The following is a 24819-nucleotide window of genomic DNA, read 5'->3' as shown; positions in this document are numbered from 1 at the left end:
GGCACATAGCATAACTAGTTCCCTAAGAGAAGATGGAAATGTGGAGAGCAAACAGCTTTACTGCTAGAGGAACAGGGATAATTCTTATGTAGATGGCACAGGAAAAACAAGATCCAATTGGAGAGGAACTTGTGATTTTCAGGTCAGGCAGGAGCCTGAGGGAGAAGCATGCTCCCCAAGTCTCTTTTGTGTCTGCTCTTCTCCTGTGTGCCATAAACAGAGGGAAGTGATACTGCACTTTGGTTCCATTGAGCTAAGCAGCCTTCCTGCACAAGGGAGCTTATAGTGTGTATACTTACGTGGGAAATTGCAAGCATGCATATACTTTATTAGGCAGCATATTATGAATCAGGGTCATAGCTGGAGTAGTTGCTTTGTTCAAGAGATACTCAGATCCCTTGGGTAAGCAGCTAATTGCAGGAAACCTTTGAAAGCAAACGTGTGATAGGAAGAAAGCAATGAATATTGTTTATTCAAAAGACAGGAGAGGTTTCTTTGAATCAGTTCTCTTGCATAATTATGTAATTAGGGCATGTTCTATTTTTAATTAAATCTCTTGCATATTCATGGAAATCCTCTGAACTTGTGGACCAATAGGCATGGCTCTTTTAAAAATGCAGTTTGTATAAAGGAATGCCCTTCAATTTTTCCCCCCCTTTCATATTTATTTCAAACGCATATTTCACATCATTATACACAGTTTGCCTGGCCAATGCCCTGACTTCCCTGTCAGGACAAGCTACAGTGTGATGATAAACCACTAATACAAAATTGCCAGAGGAGTGTTTTAAATGGAGATGAAAAATACAAGAAGCTGCTGCTCTGAAGTACCAGTATCACAGCTGGTTTTTGTTGGAAAGCTTGACCCGTGCAAGATAAGAATCAGAAGAAATCAGGAAGTATACCGTTCCCTCAGCTTTTCAAACCCAACAGTGACTCTGCACTTGCAGTCTGTAGCTGATCCATTTTCTCCTAATTTTGTTTCTGTTGGCCTTAGAATCACAGAATCATCTAGGTTGGAAGAGACCTCCAAGATCACCTAGTCCAACCTCTGACCTAACACTAACAAGTCCACCGTATGAGTGTCTTTTCCTGTTCTTACACTTCTCTGACTACTGCATTAGCTTTGATTCCATCTTCCTCTTAGGAGTCTTGCTTTCTCACCTGATCCTTGCTGTCACATCTGCCATTTTGTAAATTTGTTCAATGTTTTATGTGAGTGCAAACAGTTGTAAGCATACCTTTATACAATTTACCATTGAGGTGAGGCTGCACATTTTGATTTTCCACTACACCTCCATATGTTTCTATAAGCTTATGATTCATACCTATACATACTGCAGGAGTTACGCATGTGATGCTGGGGTGATAATGCACCATAATATTCTGTCTAGACGTTAATAATACCCTTATAAAGTTAGGCTGTCACTGTCCCCTGATGACTCCAATATACATTGCACTGCTGCATTATATTTAACTGTTTTTCATCTCGGACCTCAATTTCTTCCTTCAATTCTTCTTCATTTCTGATTAATGTGTATCCTGTGGAACATTAAACAACATGAAGAAAACACTGTGACCATTCTTTCTGCGTTAGAGGGAGTGGGAGTGAATTGGAAGCTGCAAAGTAGTTCTTGTGACAAGTGTCACCGCCTTTCTGATGAAACTCTTAATTTTTATGCATAAACCTGTCCAACAGCAGGGATCCTTCACTGGATCCAACGTGCGTCCATGACAAGGGTGTTGGAACATGCAAGGAGCACCCAATGAGCCCAGAGGGGGCACCCAGCCTTCTCCTCAGGATTTGGGCTTCTGCCTGCTTTCCTGGGTGACTCGTACACCACAAGCTGCTGCTGCTGCTCCAAAGGTGTTCAGCTGGAGCATTTACGAGTCCCGCTGTCAGCTCGCATTACAAAACCCTAAAACACCTCAGACACCCAAAACACCTGACACCACCATCACCAGCGGTACCCGACCCCAGTGCCTGCCCAGCCCTGCGACACCTGACGGGGCATTAAGGAAACCCCGCATTTTGCTCCGGGCAGAGCCCGGACACAACCCGAGCCCCCTTCTCGGGGCTGTGAGGGGGATGCTGTGAGCGGGGGGCTCTGCCCCTTCCCTCTTCCCCTCCCCGCCGAGCGCCATGGCGGCGGGCACGGCGCTGAGGGGAGGGAGAAGAAGGGCGCGCGGGGCCCGCTGGGAGAAGGAGGGGAGCCGCCATGTTGGGCGGGTCTGTGGGCCGTGCCGAGCCGTGCCGAGCCGTGCCGGTGGGCGGTGTGGGGCGGTGTGGGGCGGTGTGGGGCGGGGGCAGCACCAGCAGCCGGGGCGGTGGCTGCCAGCAGCTGTCAGCGCCCGCTCCTCAGGGGCCGGGGCCCCTCACCGAGCGCACCGCGGCCGCCGCTGCCGGGCTTGTCAGCTCCTCACGGGAAGCGGCGAAGGCGCCGCGGCGCCCACCCTCTTCCTCACCCCTCCTCGCCCTACAAAACCCTTTTCCTTCCGCCCGCCCATCGCTGACATCCTTCCTCCGGTCGCCTCCTTTCCTTATTTCCCCCCCCCCTCCCTTTCCCCCTTCCCCCTTCCCCGGGCTGCGCGGCCCCCGCCGCCCCTGCGAGCGCTGCGCACATCGCCCGAGCCTGCAGCACCGAGCGGTGAGCCGGGGGGGACGGGGATGGGGACAGGGACAGGGACAGGGGGGGCACCGGCTCCACACCGCTGCCTTCCCCTTCCTCTCGGCGCAAACAACAAAAGGACCCCCCGCCGCCCCGCTGACAGCCGGCCCCCGCCGCGTGGGGTGCCTCAGCTCGGGTGGTTGGGGTTTCTTTTAATTTATGAGGACGGGAGGTGGCTTTCCCCGTTGTTTCGTGTCCCCCTGCTGATCCGCTAGAGCCGAGGCATCCCCCCGGAGGCTCTGGCTTTGTCCCTTCCCCTTCCCTCCCTCAGCGCTGCGGTGCCGGCCCGGCGCCGCCCAGGGAGGGGGCCCGGGGGCTGAGGGGGATGGAGCGGGGTGAGGGGGTTTGGAAGGGGCTGAGGGGGGCTGAAGGGGTCTGAAGGAGCCTGAGGGGGGCCAAAAGGGTCTGAGGGGGTCTGGAAGGGTCTGAGGGGGGCCAAAGGGGTCCGCCGGCCTCGCCCATCCGCCGCGGTCAGCCCGTGTCCGTGCGGCGCTTTTGTTTTTCCTTCGCCCGTGCTCGGGTTTGGCTGCTGGGGTTTGCTGCTCCTTCTGAAATGGTGGAAGGAGAGGCGGAGACAGCTTCCAGCTCGGGTTTTTTTGTCGATAGGGACCGGATTTATGCCGTACAGGTCACCCACCCGCTGTGCTGCGTGCTGAGGTCTTAACACTGAGATCTCGGCCAGATTTGTGCGGGGCTAAAATGATGAAGAAAATCACGGATTAGGAACACGTTACCCTGGCAAAATGGCCCTAATCCATACCTGAATTTATTGATAACTGCATCTTTTGGGCACAGATCAATTAGAAAGACACTTTCCGGTCTTTTTCATCCTGGCTTTGCGTTCCTAATGTTTGTAGGTAACAAGATGTCTGATTTGTAAAGCTGCATAGCAGTTGTCTGTGATCATAAAAAGGGACTTGCCTCCTTACTGAACGCCGTGTTATGAGCATACTGAAGCACATTTTAACAACCAAAGCAGCATCACCTAAATTAATGCTACTGACTAGCTTTGTGAAGGCTACTAAATCAATGAGGGTGCTTCTACTCTATTATTTTTTCCCCATTACTCATTTCCCTTGGTGCATATGACTTAAATGTAGCAGCGGTATTCAAGTACCAAACATGGAGTCAAAATACAGAATCAGAAAGTAAAAGCAGCCAGAAAGGAGTGAAAGTTTGTTCTTATACTTTGAACAGCAAAATGGTGAGCAGTGTCACTCATAATATAAATTCTTTTGCAGCTGTGCATAAAAATATATTAAATGAGGGCTCTTAAAGTACCATTTTTGTGCTCTTACAGTTGGCAGAAGGTTTAGTAACATTTACTCTGTGAAGTAATTATCTGTTTTACTTCCCCTTTTGTACTTGCACTTCACTTAAATAGGAAACTTATATCCAAAGGGTGTCCATTGGAAAGCTAAAAAGGAACCTTCGAGATTAGGACAGCTTAGCATTTTAATTAAAAAAAAAAAATGTTTCAATCTGTTCTGGAAAATAGCTTTTTTTTAATTGATTATGAATTCCAAAGCTTCAGCGAAACATGATAGAGGATATCATAACCCTAGGATTATAGATACAATTGAAAGTAACACATTCAGCATTTACTGGAAGCAGAGAGAAAACCGATCCAGATGGTGATTCTGAGCAGAAGACCTCATATTTTGTAAGTCACTTACAGATTTTTTTTTTTGTGAACACATGGTTTCAGAGAACCTTTTTGTGAAACTGTGACAAATATGGAAAACTAGTTGTTCCATTTAGATATGCTTTTTATATAATGCAGAACCATGTAGTAAAATGCAGAGTTTTTTAAGTTGTCAGTTCCTGAAAGACACACACACAACAATGCAGTATCACTTCTGCATCATGTTGCAGTTAAAGTTTGGCAACCTTTCTGTTTCCTGAAGGATGATGAAGGAACTGGACAATTCCATTAATGAGAAATTCCAACAGCAATTCAAGTCTAGATTCCATTCATTTTCTAATCAAAGAAAACATGCTATGATATCTAATTTCAAAAGGGAATAATACTACTCCCAAAATGTCTCATGAAGTTGCATCAATTACTGTTCATTAAAATATTGTGACATGCCAACAGTGCCTTATGGAAACTAATTTTAAAAAAGCCTTTCTTCAGTGAAGGAAGAATCATGTTCAAAATCATAAAAGAAAAATTTGCAGGAGTCCAGAATACAATCTACTAAACATTTTGACATACAGTAATGAAAGCAATGCAGTACAGGTGCATAAGGGATAAAAGAGCAATTGCTGCTTGCTCTGTTTATGAAGAACTTACCAAGATGATGTCAGAAAACCATCACTTGTGTGCTACCCTTAGGCTGTATACGTCTCTCCCTGTATATCTGCGTGTGTGTTTATATCTGTATCTATATGTGTACACACACATACCTACATGGCTGTCACTTAATTGGGAGCTTGGGGAAATACTGTAGCCTCTCATTCTGCTCAGAGTCCACTTAATGCAGCTTCTGTTTCTCTTGAGACATTGTGGGCTTGTGCTCTTTCATCTCTTATTCTGCTTGGCTTCTCTGGAAGACGTATGAGTGGATTTATTCTGGTATTAACAGCATCTTTTCAGATATGTATCATAATTATTTTAAAACTTAGTTCAGTGTACAAATATTTGTTAATAATATTATGAAAATAATATTTTCATAAGGGGACTGCAAAATGAGTGAGTTTGGGAACATTCATAAAGAAGCAAAATATACTTTTGTATTTAAAGTTGAGGAGTATGGTAGCAGATGGTGATGAGGAAACGCCTACTAGGACTATTTAAATAAACCTTTTGTGGTCTGTCTGCTTGCAGGTATAGTTCAGCATGACACATCTATCACAAAAATGGGATGTGGCCAATTCCTTCATCATTGCAACAGAAGTGGCTAGTCACAGGCTTTCCTCTTAATACTAGATTTCCAAGCTGTTTTTTCATTGTTTTATAAAAGCATATTAGGTACCTTGACCAAAGTTTAGAAAAACATTTATTTTCAATGTTAACTCTCATTTTCCTTAAAATCATTGAGCATATAACGTCTAACAGATACCACATAACAGTCAAATGCATTGCTCATATTAAAAAGAAGCCTTACTGACTTCAAAATACAGCTGGTTGTAATGGTTATATCCTGAGTCATGCTCAGCCTTGGATATTTTTGAGGTAGTAAAGCTTTCCCAATAATTTCTGTAGTGAAATATTTTTCTGTGTAACAGCAGGCTGTAGAAATAAGCGTGCTTTCTTTGAAAAATGATTTATCAGTCACCAAAATCAATTAATGCCTGAGAAGAAAAAGATGCCCTCATGCTAGCTTAGATTTGCTGAGATGCTTCTGTTGCTTTTACTTACGGAATTTGAATCAGGCACTTTGTTAGAGGGTAAGAGCCAAAATTATAGATCCTTTCAGTGATGTAGGAATTACTTCCACGGGGTTTTGTGTGAGGTTCTTTGACAGATGACACTGTGCTTGTTTTGGAGAATGTTTTATTGTCCTAGACAGTTAGTATAATTAATAATGACAAGCCATAGCAGATAGGCAAGCATGAGAGCTGAGGATGTATGCTTCCAGTACCTAAAATATATTTCAGTGTGTGAACAAAGGACTTGTTCTCAGAGGGCAAACACTAAAGCACAGTTAATACTAGTTTTCTTTATGCAGTATAAAAAATTAGCATATCTAATTTCTCATACTTGATAGTTTCTTCAGACTGAGTTAGCTAAGAAAACAGATGCAAGTAATAGTATCTGGCTGTTGATATAATCACTGTTTGGTTCTCTGAATCCAGCTTATCTCCCTTGGGCTCTGCTGTTTAACTATTTTTAGTACAGTCAGAAAAACACTATTTACCCTAGAAGCAGTTTTGACCTGCAGGTGGAATTGAACTGAGTTTTTCAAATAATTATTATTGGTCATCTTTTTTTGTGTGTTCAAAATCATGTGATTGTGTGTCTTCTACTCCAAATACGCTTTCCCCCCTGCTGTCTACATAAACATGCAGATTTTTTAACCTGGTTTCTCAGTATCAGGTCTTACCTACAGGTAAAAGTACTAAATTACTTTTTGCAGGTAGTCTTAAAACTGAGCAGTTTCCTATGTTGGTTCTTTGTAAATAATTGCCATAAAACCTATTAATTATATTAAGGTGGTGTTTTGGTGGTTACATCAGACCTGTAGGTGACTTTGCTATATTCTAAAGTGAATATAGCGATGAATGTAACCCATCAGTCAGTAGTGCCAGCTGCCTTATATATTGGTAGGGTTGGAGTGGGGGCTAACGACACCCTAATTACTATGGGATTGTAACCCTGCACTTGTACGTACCCAGAAAACCATGTAAAAAGTTAATGATGCACTAATTAACATTGATAAGGTCAAGAAATGTCTGATTTAAAGCTAACCTTTTTGGTAATAGTTAATATCTGCTTTTCTTACATTGTGTGTTTTATATATGTTCCAGGAAACAAAGCTGTATCTAAAAACATTTTTAAAAAATGATACTTAACTTTTTCAACATTATCAGATAACTGGCTGTCTATCGTAAATCTTAGTATTTATGGTTGATATACAGCCACTGATTACATACCCATAAACTATTTCTCACATCGTGTGCTGCTATCCTTTGTAGCAGTATATTGCTGTTCATATTGTGTAGCATCCTAATGCTGTGCTTTGTCCTGCAACAGCAGCAGTTAAGAGCACGCTGCAAGTGCTCTCAATGTGTTGTTACTGGCGTGTGCCATTCCGCTGTGGAGAGGGTGGTGGTTGTAAGCTTCCTACAGGACCTCAGTGGCTGCATTCCTGCCATATATCTGGAGTTTGCTCCTTTCCAGCTGACAGCAGTTGAATGATTTGCCAAGCACGGCGTGCAGATTTACGGGCTCGCAGGAGAGGAGGTGGGTTCAATGGTGGGGGTGGTTCTGCTGTTTTTGCTTCTGAACAGAATATGGTGCTTAAGATTGAATGCTTTTATGGATGTTCCTTTAGCAAATAACGTAGGAAGGTCACAGTTGTGTCTTCCAGCTTGAGCAGCTTCCATTTCCGAGAGACAGCTGTTGTTCCCTCATCTTCGCAAATGTGTTTTGCTGTACCCTCGGCTTTAATATTTCATTTGTTCATGTGGTTAAGCTGGATGTGTCCCTCCCAAGTCATACTGCGTGTGTGTCTTGAGACAGGAGGGATGGCTGAAGAAGCAGGATATTTTCCCCCCGCAGGTCGATGTAGATGGTGGCTGTGTGTAATTGGATTAATGCAAGTAACGGGACAGGGAAGGAGAGGTCACAGGTTTGAGATTGGAAGGCAGCAGCCTCGTAAATTGTTTCTGCTGACAAAATAGTAATATATAATCAGTGGCTAAGGTTATAGTTGCATGTTTGTTTAGTCTGGGTGCTGCTTTATGTAGCTCCACACTCCTGCCACTTGTTCCACACCCTCACTCTGTTAACACAGCTGTCTGTATGGCAGCGGGGTGACACAGATTTTGGCTGGGTTTCTGCTCCAGACTTTCTTTTTGTGTCTGCTTAAAACAAAAGTTCTCCTCTGATCTCATTTCTCTGTAAATCCTCTCATATCAGATAGTAGTGCACGGAAGCTGTAGGAATGCAGTTGTTTATGATTTCTTTGGGTGTAGCCCAGTTGCATTCAGTATACTGGATGCTGCTGTATTGCAATACAGAGGGTGCAGGCGTCGTGCTGATGTTTATCAGTGTGCCAGCACACTCGACAGTGACCCAGAGGTCTTGCTGGAATGAATCCTCAGGACAATGCGTTCATTTTGAGGAGTGGTATACATTGAGAAGGCTCAGTGGGTGCAAACCTGATCCCTGTGTTCCTGTAAGGCAGAGTTCATTTAACAGACAGGCTATGCTAAAAGCTGGTTGTGTTTTGCTCAGAGTGCTCTGGCACAGAGCTCTGGTCCTTGGTGGGTGTTCCCGGTGGCTTAAAACAAAGCCCAGAGAAGACAGAAAAGGTTTTGTTATCATACCGATACTGTTTTAGCCAGATGTCCTCATTTTCAAAAATTTGTTACCCATCTGCTATCTTCTGAGAAAGCAAGAGGCACCACAGGGTGACTTTGACTGGATGGCCCAGTAATTTGCTGATACTTAATTACATCTGCTCTCCATTGCTCAGAACAGAGTTAAAGACTGATTGATGATTCAATAACTCTGCTTTTAAGCCTTTCTTACTCAGTAACAGTTTCTCTCAGTACTTTTAAGTTGAAACTATATGCTATATGTCGTTTTTAGAGTCCATTTAGATTTTACTGTTAGAACACGATTTATAACTTAAAAAAAAAGCCCTGAGTGCTGAGTCTGCAGAATGCAGGTAAAGATGCACAGCATATTTTCAAAAGCAGCAGTCAGTGGGATTTGAGTTACACTGCCTGCGTGTAGTTTGTGTGTCCAGTGATTCTGTTTCTTGATCCCCACCCAGTTGTTGTGCTAACAAATGGCCTGGAAATATGCTGGCTGATTTTTTTTATTTTTTTTTTCCTCTCTGCTGGTCTGGCTGCACATGGAACAGTACTCAAAAATATGTGATCTGTTGCTCTTAGTGGCACAGTTGTTTTAGGAAGTGACTGTTCCGCCATCCGCAGTACTGAGGGACACTTTCAAATCATATTTATCCAAATGAGACCATTTAAAATACAGTACTCAAAGTGTTACTTTTAATGTCGGTTGTGTCTGTTTTCAATTTAATGTGTTGTTCTTTGCCAGTGCACAAGAGGAGCAGTCTGGTGCAGCAGGACGATGGCAACTGTTAAGCGAGTGTTGTAGATGCAGCCAATATTTCCAGAGTCCCCAAGGAGTCCCAGTGCCCCAGCAATCACTAAGATAAATTATGAGAGAGGGCTGGAGCTGGGGCTAAAACTGTGCTTCAGTCCTCGGGTGTGAGAGCACAGAGTGCTGGGGCGACTTTGTCACGTGCTGGGCTTAGGGCCTGTTGTGCTGCTCTGTGCTTCCAGCCCCGATTGACTTCAAGACCATCTGAGTAAGCACTGCAGATTACAGAGCACTTAAAAGGGACGTGATTCACAACCTTCTAGCAAAATCAGCTCTCTGCTATGCTGGGTGAGATACACAGTGAGTGATACAAAGTTGTTTTGCTGGAGGATTGCATCATTTGCTACACTTCCTGTGAGGTGAAATTTGCAAGGTGTAATATGTCAGTCTGGTAACTGGTGATTGCCATTGAAAGTATCAATTTTGGTGGAATATTTCATGGTATAGAAGGATTTTTTTCTTAATATCGTGAACAACATCCGAACAATTTTATTGTGTGCCACCTCCTGTAGTTACGTTGGAAGAATGAGGTTAGTTGGTTTGGGGATTTTATTCCTTTCTTTAAATGAAAGGATAAAAGGGAAGATGATTTACCCTAAAGGTTGAAGGGGAGGCTCTTTGCATAGTTTCTGCATCTTAATGTAGGCTATTAGGTAACTTGAAAATCAGATTTAAGGATTTGTTAAATCTAAAGGCTGGCCCATGCTGAAGCAATGTTAGTGGATGGGGCTCTTATGTCTTCAGAAGGAGTTGCTGGTTTTCTCAGTTTTGATACAGATAACCCTTCCCTTCAACATCCACAAGCCTGCAAGAGCAACATAATCTGTACTTTCAGTAAATTGGCCCTTTATGGGAAGAACTGCTGGCAGTTATGTGAGGCAGAATGTGGCCTTCCCTGCATGCATTTTATTATTATTAAAGTTCATACAAATGCCATAAAAAGTAAATCTGGTAAAGATTATAGGTCTGATGTTAGTAAGTGGAAGCTGATGTGGTTTTTAATGTATTGTGGAAGTCTGATTTGATGGGAACACTCTCCTACTTTTACCTAAGTGCCATCTAGAGTTTAGATAACATAAATAGATGATTACTTGAATTAGTCGGGAAAGTAGTTCATGTCTCAGAAATAAAAATGCAAAATGAAAGAACTAGAGTCAAGCTCAAAAAATGGTTTGTCTACACTATTGACAACTTAAAATTGCAAAGCGTACATAATTAAAACCACTTTGCAGTTATTAGACCTCTCTATTCCAGTCCCAAAGAGATTCTCTCAACCAGCTAGAATCAGTCTACAAAAAACATCAAGACTCAGGGTTCGCCAAAGACACGGCTGCACAAGCTGATAAGCCCCTCAGAGCTAAGCGCCATTCCCACACAGAAATAAATATAGACGGTTGGAATAGCGAGGGTAAAAAATAAGGGATTTGATAGCGATGATGGATTTGTAACTCAAATCATCTTGACAGCATTTCTTTAAAAATACAGTCAAAATTTCCTTTCAGTCCGCTTAAAGCAGGTAATTTATGAAGCATGTCTTTGTAATAACAGCATACTAAACCACAATACACATTTTTTTGAATAATTATCCTTGATTTTTTTCTTTGATTCTTGTGACAAGCATTTTTAATTTTTAAAAGCGAAGTATCAATATGATGACTTTTAAAATCATTCTGCCTCCTGATGCATTTAAGAATGCTTACTCTGTCTTTATGTAACTACTCAATATAGTCACAGATCATTTTGCTAAAATGCACCTTAATCTCCAGCATGCACGGTGAGGTGGGCTTTATGGCCATAAGCACAAGGTAAATCCTGTGGCCAGTGTCGTAGGGAACAGGACAAATGCTCTGCTTTTCTTGAGGTCTATTTGTGGCTGCTTGAAAGTGTTTATTAGTGCTCACAAGAAGCTAGGGAGTACTGGCTTTGGAGAAAAGCCCCAGACGCTGTTTGGTGTTGACGCAGCAGTCATGCACAAAAGCAGCGACTCCCTTGCTCCAGGGGGTAGGAGGCTGAGATTTGCGGTCGCCCATCTTCAGTAGCTACGTGGGCACAACTGGAATTAACAAATTGCCATTAGAGCTCATTGCCCAAGACTACCAAGCAGTGGAAGAAGTTTGTGCTCCGTTTTATTATTTCAGAAAAGATCGGGGTTTTGATCTTACTGGGGGTCTATGGATGTTAAAGAAGTACGCTGTTCCAGATGGAGAGAAAGGAAGGTGTGTACTGCCAACCTGTGAGAGATGATACTAACCTCAGTGAACAGAGTTAGGAAGCATGCATCTTCTTGAAAGGACAGCTTTTGGCATAGTTCCTCTGAACACCTGACTGGGTTTGCTAAACACACAGAGCATGCACCTGTCAGATTGCTCATGCACTTGCTTCAGCTTTGACAAAGAGAAATCTCTGATGTGCTGACAAGTGGCTAGAAAAGTCTTATTTCCACCTAGCTTCATGAGACGTTAGGACTTGGGAATGTATACAGAGACTAAATTTTTCATGCTCATGATGCGTGTGGGCTGGTTGCAGCATCCAAGGAGATGCCACTTCTCAAAGAGAGAATAATCCGCTGTGATCCACTGTAATTTTAGGATATGTCACTATTCTGGTTTTTAATCACTGTCAATTTTTAGTACTTCAGAATGGTAAAATGTATTGGGGGAGCTGTGCTTGGAGGATGCTTGCATTTGATGCCATTCCTACTTGTACACAAATAATGGGGGTAGGAATAGTAATGTGTAGCAGAGTGGCTGTATCACGGGGGATCTCTGTCTGCTGCAGTAAGGGAGCAGGAGGAGCAAGATGGGATTTGGCCATGGGCTGCAGCATTATGGAATTAGTTCTCTTCACTTAAACATAGTTTCATGCCGTGGATAGGCTTAATGATGGCCAGTGGGTTTTGGAGGGCATGATGCAGGTGTAGAACACGTGGCTGTGCAGCCTCATCCCAGCAATGTGGACAGCAGGCTGCACCCAGCAGTGTTAACAAAAAGCAACAGACGTGCTAGTCTGGCCGAAATCCCTGCAGTATTTGGGTCTTCTGGTGTTTTATGCTTCCTGGGCTTACCTTCGGAAGCACTGAGCCATTGCACAGTGTGAGTGTATGCCTGGTTTGCTTACCAACAAATATGTCTTGCAGTGTTAAGGTTGGAGGTCAAATTATGAACTTGATTCTGAGCTTTTTTAGGGTGCATGCCCTTGACATCAAAGAAGTACAAGAGTCCTTTTTATAGTATTTACCTTGCATACCTTCCTCTTAACCAGGTGGCACGGCAGCCTTCTGCGTTCAGGGTTAGCTCTGGCAGGAGCGCAATAAAGGGGGTCATTTTTGTTTGTTTGCTTTTTTTCTATTTAATTTGGGTGCTTACTAGCAGGAACTTGATAGATTTTAAAAAAAGCGAGTCCAAGGGGTTATTTTTTTTGACATGTCCTGTTCTAAAGGCCTTCATACAGCTTAAGGTTGGTTGCTTGTCCATCTTGCTGCTTCTGGTCAGCAGTTTATGGGCTCCAGTACATGCTGTAATTGCTCTCACCAAGTTATTTTTAAGGTAGGTTGTGTATGCATGTGCTAAATTGCAAAGACACTTTCTGAGCTCGCCTTTTTGGAACCCCGAGGCAGTACCGAAGCGCAGCAGCACTCTGCAGAACTGGGCCAGCGAGGGTACCTCAGGTCTGACCTCCAGCAGAGCACTGCTTCCAGACAGTTCAAGATTTTCTGCTCTCTAGAGGCTCATACACGGACTCAAATATAGTATTATGATGAGACTCATATATAGCACTGGCAGTTCGTCCACAGTCCTGAATGTGTCAAACACAGAGGAAAAACTGTGCTGTTTCTTCAGTGGCATCAGAGATGCGTGTATCAGAATAAAATGCCTGACTGTAAAAGGTCATTGTAATTAAAAGCAGGGCAAGTCAAAGGAAAAGAGAGGGTATACATTTCTTTGGGTGTGGGAATATGGCCTGTGGTAGCAGGAAATAGGCTCATGGAAAGAAAGTAACATCTTAGGTTGAAAGAATCATTCTTGTATGTGTGTGTGTGTGTATATATATATATATATATATATATGTATAAAAATATATTTATATATATAATACATATATTTTAGACTTGGGCATATGTGACTGTAAGCTGTAACAGCAGTATGTTCAAACTGGCTCTTCCTTACCCGAGTCCTTTTACAAACGCCTGTGAGTGTATGAAAGACATCCCCGGGTGATTCATCCCTGCCATTTCTGACGGGCGTGTGCCCTGAGCTGCCTTGTTAGGAGGAGGTGCAGTTCATGTAGTGGTTGACATAGTACTCCTCTTCCATGGCAGGCAGTTTATTGTGTTTGATGATCTTTTTGTGCTTGGAAAGCTTGTGATCCTGTTGGAATTGTTTGAGAAGCAGTCTTCCACCCTGCGCAGATGAGCAGTAAAGCAGGTAGCAGCGTTTCAAGATGGAGAGCTCCGCGATGCAGTGAGATGTGCGTCTGGGCTGAGCTGGGAATTAAGGCCTTGTAGATGGCAACTAACACAGAGTGAAACCAGCACGTACAGCGTATGGAGCCTTGCTATGTAATTAAGGAGACACTAAGTGAAATTAGGGTTAAAAGCCCTCCAACAGACCAATTATTATTATCAAACAGTGAGTTGATAGGTACATATTAGAGACACAGAAAGGTCAAACTAATACATGCCATATCTGTGGAGTTTTCCAGTCCATGGAGATGATGGGGCAAGGAGGCATGGCTTGGAGCTCCTGTAGCTTTTACTGTGTCAGCTGTCCCATCTATATTTTCAGAAGAAAAATTTCAGGGAGAATTTGATTTGTTGCCGGACTTGACAGATTTTTTTTTTCCTTTTTTATTTTCAAGCAGTGATGGTCAGAGTCTAGATGCATTTTAAAATGTTTCTTCCAAGCTTTTAGTACTTGAAATGTGACCTATTAAATCATGAAAATATCAATACAGAGAGAAGAAACTTTTAGAGATATATAATAAGGAAATAAAGTTTTAACAAAGACTTTTACTTTTTTAACAAAAAAGTAAAATTTCACCTTAAGCATGAACCTTTTTATCCTTTGAGGGAATTTGCAGGGAAGTGACACTTTTTAAAGTAGGTGAGTACAGAAAATTATTTGTTTACAAGATCCTTAAATAAGAGTTTGAGAAGTTCGCTAGATACATGTGTGTCCGTAGGAGAACTTGGGCACAAATTGTAGTGTCAGCAGTACCAGTGTTATTGTTTTAAAAGTTTTATGGCTAAAAAAAATACTTAAACTGATTAAGGATACAGCCCGTAAGTAGTTTGTATATGATGGGATTATCCCAGCAGCTATATGACAGTAGCCTTGGCTCTCCTTTGTTCCTGCTTCCTCTGGTTTAGATTTTTAGTATTCCCAATCTATTTCTTTGAATGAAGTTACAAAATTGATTGGTGTGAAATTCTGCAAAAAACGCTTTAGTAGGTGTAACTGTGCAGCTTTTTATAACTGGCCAAGTTCGCTATTTTTGTGTTAGAAGCAAACTGCTTCCTTTTTAAAGGTGTTTGAAAAGTGGTAAGCGACTTAGTACACAGAACAGTCTGGTGATAAATAAACAGGATGCTAACACTCAAGATCTACTCAGGCACGTATTTAATCTGATACATACATTGACAAAGCCAGCAGGCTAGTCTGTAACTCTGACAATGCATTTTTTCCCTTGATCCACGGTTTTGTTTTCCAGCTCTAAACCTTTGTGCATCTTGGTTTTTATTTTTATTTGGTCACTTGTAAATTGAATTACAAGATTAGTATTTGAACCTAGAACCCCTGCTCTGTAACAGGTAAAATTTGGACTGCAAGCTGATGTCAGGGTAAAATGGAAAGGGGCTTAAGAAGCCTTTGTGTGCTGTTTTGTGCATTTGTTTTATTTTTTTGTTCGTTTGTTTTCCTTTCTGTGGGGGAACATAAAGATTTTTTTCTGGGGAAGAAAAACAGGCAATAGGAGTGTACAGTAGGTTTTCTCCTTTTTCACTTGTATGTGGGTATGTCTACTTTTGCATACAAGCTCAAGTTTTTTGCTGCCTGTGTGGGATTTGGGGGCTCAGGCTATGCCAAACTAATTGCATGATTATGTTGTCAAATACAGTCATGCTTGATGAATAGGTTTGCCCTTTTAAAATGGATTTTTTTTTTTTTAAATCATAGAAATAGCACCATACCTCCATGTTACTCGTAAAAGATATTAAATCTTTATTAATCTTACTCTTACAAAGAATCTGATAGCTTAATAAATTGTATGTCTGATATCCTCCCTTTTTCTCACTTGTTCAGTTATATACATTATTGCTGTGGAGAACATTTTCCAAACTTCTGTAGTGTTTTGTTCAGAGATACTTAAACATCCTACAAAACCTACATAGAATGATTTATTCCTTTCCTTATGCAATCAGTTCTACGCATCTTTTTTGTCTCCATTGGGTATAAAATAAATTCTTAAACCTGCTTTTCCTTTCTTCAAAGGTTTCTATGCTGGCTTAGCCTTCCTGAACTGCACCTTCTGTGTATTCAGCCAGAGCTACGTGCCAAATTCTAGCTAGGATCTGACAGCCCTTTTTCCCTGTAGTAACAAATTGGTGTCCATTTCACACCTAAGATGTGGTGGTGCACACAGATTATTTTCTTGTTCTGGATTTCTGCTGTTGGATGGGTTCTCCCCAGGCTATGTGATTCATTTTTGCATGAAGGGATGAGTGTTACAAGGCCCGATGAATTTTTTGGCATTGCTTTCTTGGTTTTATATATCCTCTTTGTAACAGTGCATGGCTGATCATTTATCTGCATTCATTTAACTTCTGCTTTGGTGGTTAAAATGTGCAATTTTTATTAACAGCCTCTATATACACCTTACACGTGCCCACACACCTGCCTTCAATCTTTGGTGTCACAGAATGACTACAAAGCACTGAAGCACGCAGAGGAATTGCTGTCCCTGCTCACATCAGACAGAAGCAAATTAACACTTGCTTATTTTGGAAAACTTAAATGTTGTAGAAAAACTCTTAAGTATTTACAAATGACATTTCTCACAGCTTCTCAAGTACAAAATGAAAGTCCCTGTTCAAAAGATGTCCTTTGCTCTTTTATTTCTGTATGATCAAAGGTTCAATTCTTTGCATTCAGGGCAGAAGCTGTTAATTGAAAGCATGGCAGCATGCTGGATGGTAATTAGGGCTCAGCTATAGGTTAATTTAGCATAACCCACAACAATTTCTTACATGATTGTGCTTGCTGCATTTATTTACAGACTTGGTTTGCATTAAACTGCAATCCATTTACACACAATTTTAGAGAGTATGTGTTTTTTAAATGGTATTTAAACATTCTAGGTAATATTTCTCATATTTTGAGTGGGAATTGTGTAATAATTGTTCTGCTCATCATGTTTTGGTGAGCTGAGTAGATATTTGATACAGATGTATATGCTATGCATCTGTTTGTGAATATGAAGTTCTTGTACTAAATTGTCATCAAACCTAATCCACTGCTTCCCCAAGTTATCTGTGTTTTCAGACAATAGATTGTAACAAAATAAACTAGTGTAGTATATGGCTCTTTTATGACAAATGGGAATGATTTTTTTTTACAAATCACATTGCAGGAATTCGTAACAGAGATTTGAGTGTATGTAAAGAGAATGAACAACCTATTTTACACAATACAGTAGAGTACAAGCTCATCCGTCAGCTGTAGTCATGAAGGCGTGCGTGTATGCATTGCTTGTTCCTAAAACACTCTTACTCAATTTTTAAGTGATTATAAATTTTGGGGGTGATTTCTTCTTAAATTATACTCACTGATGTTAATGCAATTTAGCAAATTCACTTTAAACATTAATTTATCAAAGCTTCCCCAAGTGTCTTTCTATAGATGTGAAAAGGTTTTTGAAAGATCATTGCTACTTTATTCTAATTTATACTTCTGGTACACTTGAAGATATTTATATCTTAAGTATAAAGGAACAATTCCTGAATTCTTTTTTTCATTATAGAACATTTTTCTGGCAATACAGAAGCAGGATCAAGTGATTTCTGTCTTCTATTCGTATTACAGCATTGTTGTACTTGGTTGTCACTTCAGCAGCAGGATGTATAATGGTAGAAATACCAGAGTTTCTATAGTTTGCACTTGGTTGAGGCATTTACAAACATCCAGAAATTTGATAGCCTTAATAAAGCATGCAACATGCTGACTAAATAGCACAGTGAAACATTTATCACAAGGATTGTGTTATACAAATCATTTTTTCTAGCACATAACAGCTGTTGTAGCCTACTCAAAACAGTTGTGTCTAGGCCTGTAGACAATTGAATATCTATATCGAATTCTACAGGAACAACAATGGATGTAAAGTAATCTTAGGGGGCAGTTGTTGTTTTCAAAATACATAAAGATACTAGCTTTCGTACCCCCCTGGAAAAGGATCAAGATGGTGTTTTCTTGCTCCTGGAAAAGGACAAAGTTTGATTGATCAACCTTTTTAGAAGGTTGGATGGTATTTCTTCAAATTCTAGTTTGTGAATAGCTGTAAAGATAATTGTAGATCAGTGGCTTCAGTTGTATGTATTATAACGTATGTTTTATACACCAGCTACTGCACAAACCAGAATCCTAGAAAAACAGCATGATTGTTCAAGGCTTATTGGAAAGTCTTTTGCCATGTTTGTTTATTTATTTTCAGCTGTTTGCCTTATGAATTAGTGTTGATATTAACTCTGGAAATAGAAACTGGAAATCTTGCTGTTCAAAGCCAGGATGTAAAACATTGTGAAAGCTCTGCAAAAATATCATTACATTATGAGTATGTATTAAAACAATTATGTTTGAATGACTTCTTAAAAAAAAAGCTTTATTCACTTGTAGAGAATGGCTTGGCTGGGTTTTGTTTGTTTGGTTTTGTTGTTGCTTTTTTTTTTTTGTACCCTGTGGTTAACTAGTGTGCTCTTCTTCTTCAGAATGTATGAAAACATGTCCACAATGGTGTATCTAAAGGAAGAGAAGTTGGAGAAGCTTACTCAAGATGAAATCATTGCCAAAACTAAGCAAGTGATTAATGGACTAGAGGCACTGAAGAATGAACACAATTCAATTTTACAGAGCTTACTTGAAACACTGAAATGTTTGAAGAAAGATGATGAAACTAATCTGGTTGAAGAGAAATCAAACATGATTCGAAAGTCACTGGAGATGCTGGAACTTGGCCTTAGTGAAGCACAGGTAAAGCTGAAGTGAAAATAAAGCATTTCATAATTTGTCTGAATTTTTAGTATGAAGAAATTAATGAAAGATCGTTATTTGTTCTCTAATTGGAATTTAAAATAAACAGATCAGTTCTGGCAGATGTACATTTGCTTTACTGAATATCAGCAGCATGTTGAGACATGTGAGTTATTATTGTATGTTAAGGAAAAAGACTGCTCTAATTATTAGAGGCTGTCTTACTGTGGTGCAGAACTAATTATCCATTCAGTATCAAAGCACTGAATCCCATAACTGAGCTTCCCTTGACTTCAGTGGGATAGTTGCTATTTTCTGTTTAGACTTTTCAATGGCATTGGTCAGGTAATGAGCTGCTCAAACAAGAACTAAGCAATGGCATTTGAACTCTGAGCTATTGTTTAGGGAGATCACACACTAATAATATAAAACAGGATTTTGCTCAGCGTTAGGAGACCCAACCTTTGAGTTCTTCTATGACCTTAAATCCATGTTCTTGTTGCCTTAATTCTAAGATTCTTTTATACTAGCTCACGATGCTCCCTGGCCGTAAGAATCTAGAATGTTTATTGAACGTTTTGTGAAACCAAAATTGAATTTAAACACATTTTAAAGGTTAAGGGTTTAGTATAGAATCTGAACAACTTTCATTTATGCTTAAAAGAAAGGGTTCAGAACTAACTTCTGTGAACTATCTTAGTGAATGAAGGTATCATCTGCAGAAGAGATTTGAGAAAATGTTTAGTCAGAATGTGGGGACTTTGTTGGCATTCCAACTTCAGGAGTTTCATGTTTTTTTGATCCAGTACCAAATATATGGGATGCAACACACACATCAAGATAAAATGGCAAATGGGTTGAAGGTGCTGATAGGATAACTTTATATTAATAGGCTTTGTATTGGGCTGTCATTGTGCTCAGTCTTCTTATCTGGATTGTTCTTGTTTGGTGCTGTGGAAGTTGTGTGTTGGGTAATGGTGAGTGGAGGTCTGAGAAAAAGAACAAATGTATGTTGCTACACATGGGAATGTAGAAACCCTGGACTTAGTACAGTCTGCTAGGCCTTACTATTTGCATGCTTTGATGCCATGTATTGGAAGAAAATGCTAAAAGATACACGGCATAAAACTGTAATAGCTGAGTTACCTTTAATGGGTGTTAGTAGAAGATCTGTGACTGTGTGAGTTACCTTGTCTTCTAACTTCGGCATGGTACTGGGACTCTGAAAAGGTAGGTTTTTGTGGTTTTTTTTTTTGGCTCTGTCAGGCTCTGTAGCCTCAGTTGCTAATATTGCCTTGTTTACTCTAGCTGGTGTTTTGTGAGGTGCAGCTGAGGAGCCAAGTCCACATTTATTGCCTTTGTTAGGAAAGTAACTGTATTTTATGCTGCTACTGATCAGGCCTGATAAGCCCAGTCCTCCTGTGCTCTTTGAGTTTTAACAAAGTAGTATTTTGTCACTTGCTTAATTTAAATTAAGATATGGGAGTATTTTATGGGTGTTTGAGTGACATGTAGATATGATGAAGTACATGTTAACTTCCATCGAGATGAAACTGATTTTGCTGAAGAAGTAATCAAACTTTTCTTTCACGTAGAATCCTTTGCAACCTTACTCTCTGGGGTTACTTTGCTGTTGTAGTTTATAAAAAGTTGTTTGAGTATGTTGACTGTATTATTGCAACTTCCCTAAATACGTTTTTTGATGTTGCAAATGAAACAGTTTGAACAGGCAAATTAATTTAAATTATTTTGAATATGTAAATAGGCAGGTGCTGAAGTCCAGAAGTTTGGACTGGTGTTAGGAAAATTATCCGTGGTGTTTCATCTCACATGAATTCTCTAGAAACTACTTCTTCCTTATTATGGTGTTTCCTGGAAACCGGAAATTTTGGTTAAAAACATGATCTGTTTCAGATGAAATACTTAGCTCAAAAACACACAAAGTTACTTTGTTTTAAAGAGCCATGAAATTGAGAAGATGAGTTTCACACCCTGAAGTTATTAGTATTTCATCTAAAAGTTGATTTTTATTATCACCACTGGCCATTTTTTACAAAGTGTTTTTATAGATGTGTCACTGGTAGATTAAACAGTGAAGGCAGAGTGTCTTCTTTGTGTAGCATTTGGCTTTCACTTAATGTGCTCATTTTTCATTTGACATCATTTAGCAAAAAAAAATATATATCCAAATAGACTGCTTTTATGACCATTCTAGTTTTGTCCTATTTATGTGACTGTTCAAACACACTGGAAGCACACTCAAGCTTGTGAAACATGTGTATATAGGTAAAGTACTTATATAATCGTGTGTTCATGTGCACATTTAGATCTAAGTAGTATAACTGTCACTTTGAAGTATTATCTTTATGCAGAGTTCATCCTTAAGAAGTCCAAACATAAATATGAACCCTTCTTTATTTGGAATCTGTCAAATTAGCAGTACTCTGGTTTAGTTCTTACAGGGAAGGTGATCTTTCAGGCTAAAAGCATTACTGCTCCATTTTGTGTTAATGGAATGGAAATTTCCATTTCAGTAATCTGAATCCTAGTTCAAATTTTTCATAATGTTTTAAGATTATATGTAATCTTGGAGAGATTCTAAAGCAGTTTGAATTCTAACAGCATTATGAAAAACGGTAATCAGCAAAGACTATTTGTGGGTTAATTCTGGTTGAACAAAAGGTTTATAAAAATAATAGAGGAAAAGCAAGTATCAGGTACATATTAAGGTGGAATCCAAATGTTCACCACATTTCACAGATGATGCAGGTTTTAAGTGATAAAGGCTTGTGTGTTAAATACAGGACTGCATTCTGGAGGAAGTATGTCATGAGATACCTTCTGCTTTTCAGGTAATGATGGCCTTGTCAAATCACTTAAATGCAGTGGAATCAGAGAAGCAGAAACTGCGTGCTCAGGTTCGCCGGCTGTGCCAGGAAAATCAGTGGCTACGGGATGAACTAGCCAATACGCAACAGAAACTACAGAAGAGCGAGCAATCTGTGGCCCAACTGGAGGAAGAAAAGAAACATCTAGAATTCATGAATCAATTAAAAAAATATGACGATGATATTTCACCATCAGTAAGTAGCTGTACAGTAAAAAGCAGTGCACGTTTATGTATGTGTTGTAATCTAGTTACAGAGAAATGGCAGATACAAGCTCCTCATTTGTTGCTCACGTAAGCATGTTGTTAAAATGCTTGCCTTGCACCAGTGTCACATAGTTTAGATTCTTAGAGTTCAGTTCTTATCTTAAGAAAGTACATGCTTTACTGCCTGTAGATAATAAAATACATATGAGGATGAAAAATACATGAATACTTATTTAGCATCATATTAGCATAAAAAATATGAAGAACTGACCTTGAGACCAGAAACTTCCTTCTATACTCTAAACAGTTAAAATAAGTGAAGAGTGCAAACTATTGCAGATTGTAGGAACGTAGGGAATTTGGCTTATATTGACTGCAGGATTTTAGTTTATTTTTTTGGTCGAGTGAAAGTAGTGTGCAGTCTCTGTAGCCTCAATATAGGCTATACACTAGGATAGGATATCATTAAATCCCCTTTCTGGATCTTCTGCCAGACATTGTGATCATCTGCATGTTTTCAGTCATGTTTAGCTAACCTGTTGTGTTACATATTCTTAGGTTAGGATAGAAGATGGTTACAATTTTAATTTACATAAGTAACTTAAAAAGATTTATAACTTACTTGCTCTTCATGCTGTCCTTTTATTTAGCTTTCTTATTTTAGGTAGTATTGTAGAGAAAGATCTCATTTCATGTTCAGATGTAATCAGCCATGTCTTGGAAAGGACAGTTTTTCATAACCTGCTATCTTAGGAATATAATGGGTGAAAGTGTATGCATTTTGGTCTTGCTTAACCAATTCCTTGACCAAAGGAATTGACCAAAAACTGACCAAAATTGACCAAATTCTTTTAATGTACCATGAGCTGTTTTTGTCAGATGCATGCAGAACTTCTCAGTGGTATTAGTAGTTGAATACTGCCAGTGAAGTCTGTTAGTCTTCCTTTAAGGAGAAGAAAACAGTTCAGAGGAGGAAGCACTGGGATTTCTGTGTGCCAAAAGTTGAACTATAATCTATAGATGATGTAAATAGCACCATTATTTGAAATTGCACATAGGGATGAAGTAAGCAAAGCATCATTATAGTTTCACTAACCATGTGGACTAGTCTGTTAACCTTTTGCCAACTGTGTATACTCACAATAAGCTTGGAATCTGCACACTTAAAATAAGATGTCAGGTGTTCAGTCTCATCAATCTGCAGTTTTTGCAGAGCACCCAACTTTGCAACCATTGAGTTTGAATGCCAACAGCAGCAAATCCCTTTTTCTCATCCACAGGAAAAGGTGCTGGATAGTGAGCCAGAAAAAAAGGAATGTGCTCTTGGATTTTCTACTTACTGAGATAAATATTTGAAGTTCTCAGAAATGTTAATATTATGTGGGCTCCATATATAGGAAACAAGATGAGGGGATGATCTGCTTCTTTGTTTTATGTGATTGTGGGAGTCTGAATGATCTTTGGATGCTTAAAATCAATATATGCTGATAGATCTTGCAGAAGTTAGTATGGTTCCAGGAGTTGAATATTGGAGATGAACTTCCTTCCATGTGCTTTTTTTTTTCTTTTTGAACCTTACAGATCACAATTGCAAAATCCTGTTATTTGTGCAGAAATTGAGTCCTCAGAAATTGATGTGACAGAATTAAAATTGCTGGTGCAAATTTATTCTCCTTCAGGAGATGAATCTCTTTTTTTCTCTCCCTTGCTCATCTCTAACTGCATATATAACTTCAAAGTACAGTGGACAATTGTGTATTTAGTAGTGTTCACTCTTCCACAGGTACTTTCTGTAGGTATGATGTCTTCGTAAGAGTAACAAATGTGTTCTTGTGTGCTTAAATTAAGACTGAAATCTAGGAGACCTGATTTCTATTCCTGTCTCTCCTGAAGGTGTCCCATATTGTTTCAGGACAGAGTGTGTAAATACATTTGAACATAATTAAACTTCTACAAGAAATGTTATTCTCGACAATTCCAAAGGTCTGGAACTGGAGAGTTCCTTTAACAATGCAGGTTAAATAGACTTGTCCTTTTATGCATTAGGTTTAATAGTGTAACATTTTTATTATTTTTTTCTGTAGGAGGATAAAGATACAGATTCCACCAAAGAGCCTTTGGATGACTTATTTCCCAATGATGAAGATGACCAAGGTCAAGGAAGTAAGTGCATTTCAAATTATAATGTCAATGTATCTCTTCAGTGTCAAAGCTAAAGATGCTAATCTGAAAAACAAATCCATGCTTAGGGGCTTTTGGGATAGAGTGGAGTGTTGAATGCCTCTTGCCCTACTAGAATAAGGAAACAGGAAAGCCAGAAAGCTGGTTGTGATGATTGATATGTGTAGGGCCTAGGTTTTTAATCAGTTTACTAGCTCTGTTGCAAAATTCTTGGAGCTGACTTTAGCACAAAATTGGTCCCAGAGTCTTTGTGGGCCTCAGAGTGGCAGACTGACTGAGGCGTGCTCTGAAAGAGCGAAGCTTTCTGATGGTCTGCCCAGATGGTAAATTCTGTTAATGACCTTTTAAATTATCCGATTTAACATTTTAGGGCAGGTTTCAGCGTGAAATCTTTCTCAGGCAATCTTCTGCTAAGATTGTCTTCCTTAATTTATTACCCATTCTAGAAGTGTTGTCTTCAGGTCAGAAGGACTGATCAAAGTGGGTAGAGTGAAGTTTGATTTAGAGGGTGAAGGAAGACGTTGATAGATAAGCTTTGCTTAATGAAATATTTTGCCTCTCTTATGGTAGTAAAGCTGATATTATATAACGTATTGATATTGTAGCGTCTATGCAGTGTGCTGGTGGTGTGTGATTCTCAGTAGATAAATAACAGGAAAAAAATATCTGACTCACCCCACCTTAGTAATCAGAGTTCTGAATTTCCAGTATGGACTCATATTCAAGGTGCGCTGCATGCTTGATAGCATGGTAGTGAACACCAGCAATGGAAGGAGGATTTGAAGAGAGTAGAAGAGGTTAGTGTTGAGCATGAGCACCATCCTGGGTTCATCC

General features: G+C 40.0%; 1 protein-coding gene across 7 annotated transcripts in view; it reads left to right on the top strand.

Annotated features, from left to right (window-relative positions):
- The first annotated feature begins 2266 nt into the window (after positions 1-2266).
- KLC1 (kinesin light chain 1) overlaps positions 2267-24819 on the top strand; it is a 49620-nt gene continuing 27067 nt past the window's right edge. For 2 of the 7 annotated variants that reach the window (XM_072038244.1, XM_038179587.2), the window contains exons 1-4: positions 2267-2648; positions 18449-18710; positions 21563-21793; positions 23889-23967. In XM_072038244.1, coding sequence (XP_071894345.1) covers positions 18450-18710; positions 21563-21793; positions 23889-23967 — 571 coding nt within the window. In that variant the 5' untranslated portion in view covers positions 2267-2648; position 18449. Of the gene's footprint in view, positions 2649-7418; positions 7579-18448; positions 18711-21562; positions 21794-23888; positions 23968-24819 lie in introns of those variants that run through there. The other 5 variants (XM_072038245.1, XM_038179588.2, XM_038179589.2 and 2 more) reach the window with 4 other exon arrangements.

Source organism: Anas platyrhynchos, chromosome 5, assembly GCF_047663525.1.
Source record: "Anas platyrhynchos isolate ZD024472 breed Pekin duck chromosome 5, IASCAAS_PekinDuck_T2T, whole genome shotgun sequence".
NCBI classification, from domain to species: Eukaryota; Metazoa; Chordata; class Aves; order Anseriformes; family Anatidae; genus Anas; species Anas platyrhynchos.
This window is presented reverse-complemented; position numbering and strand designations above follow the sequence as displayed.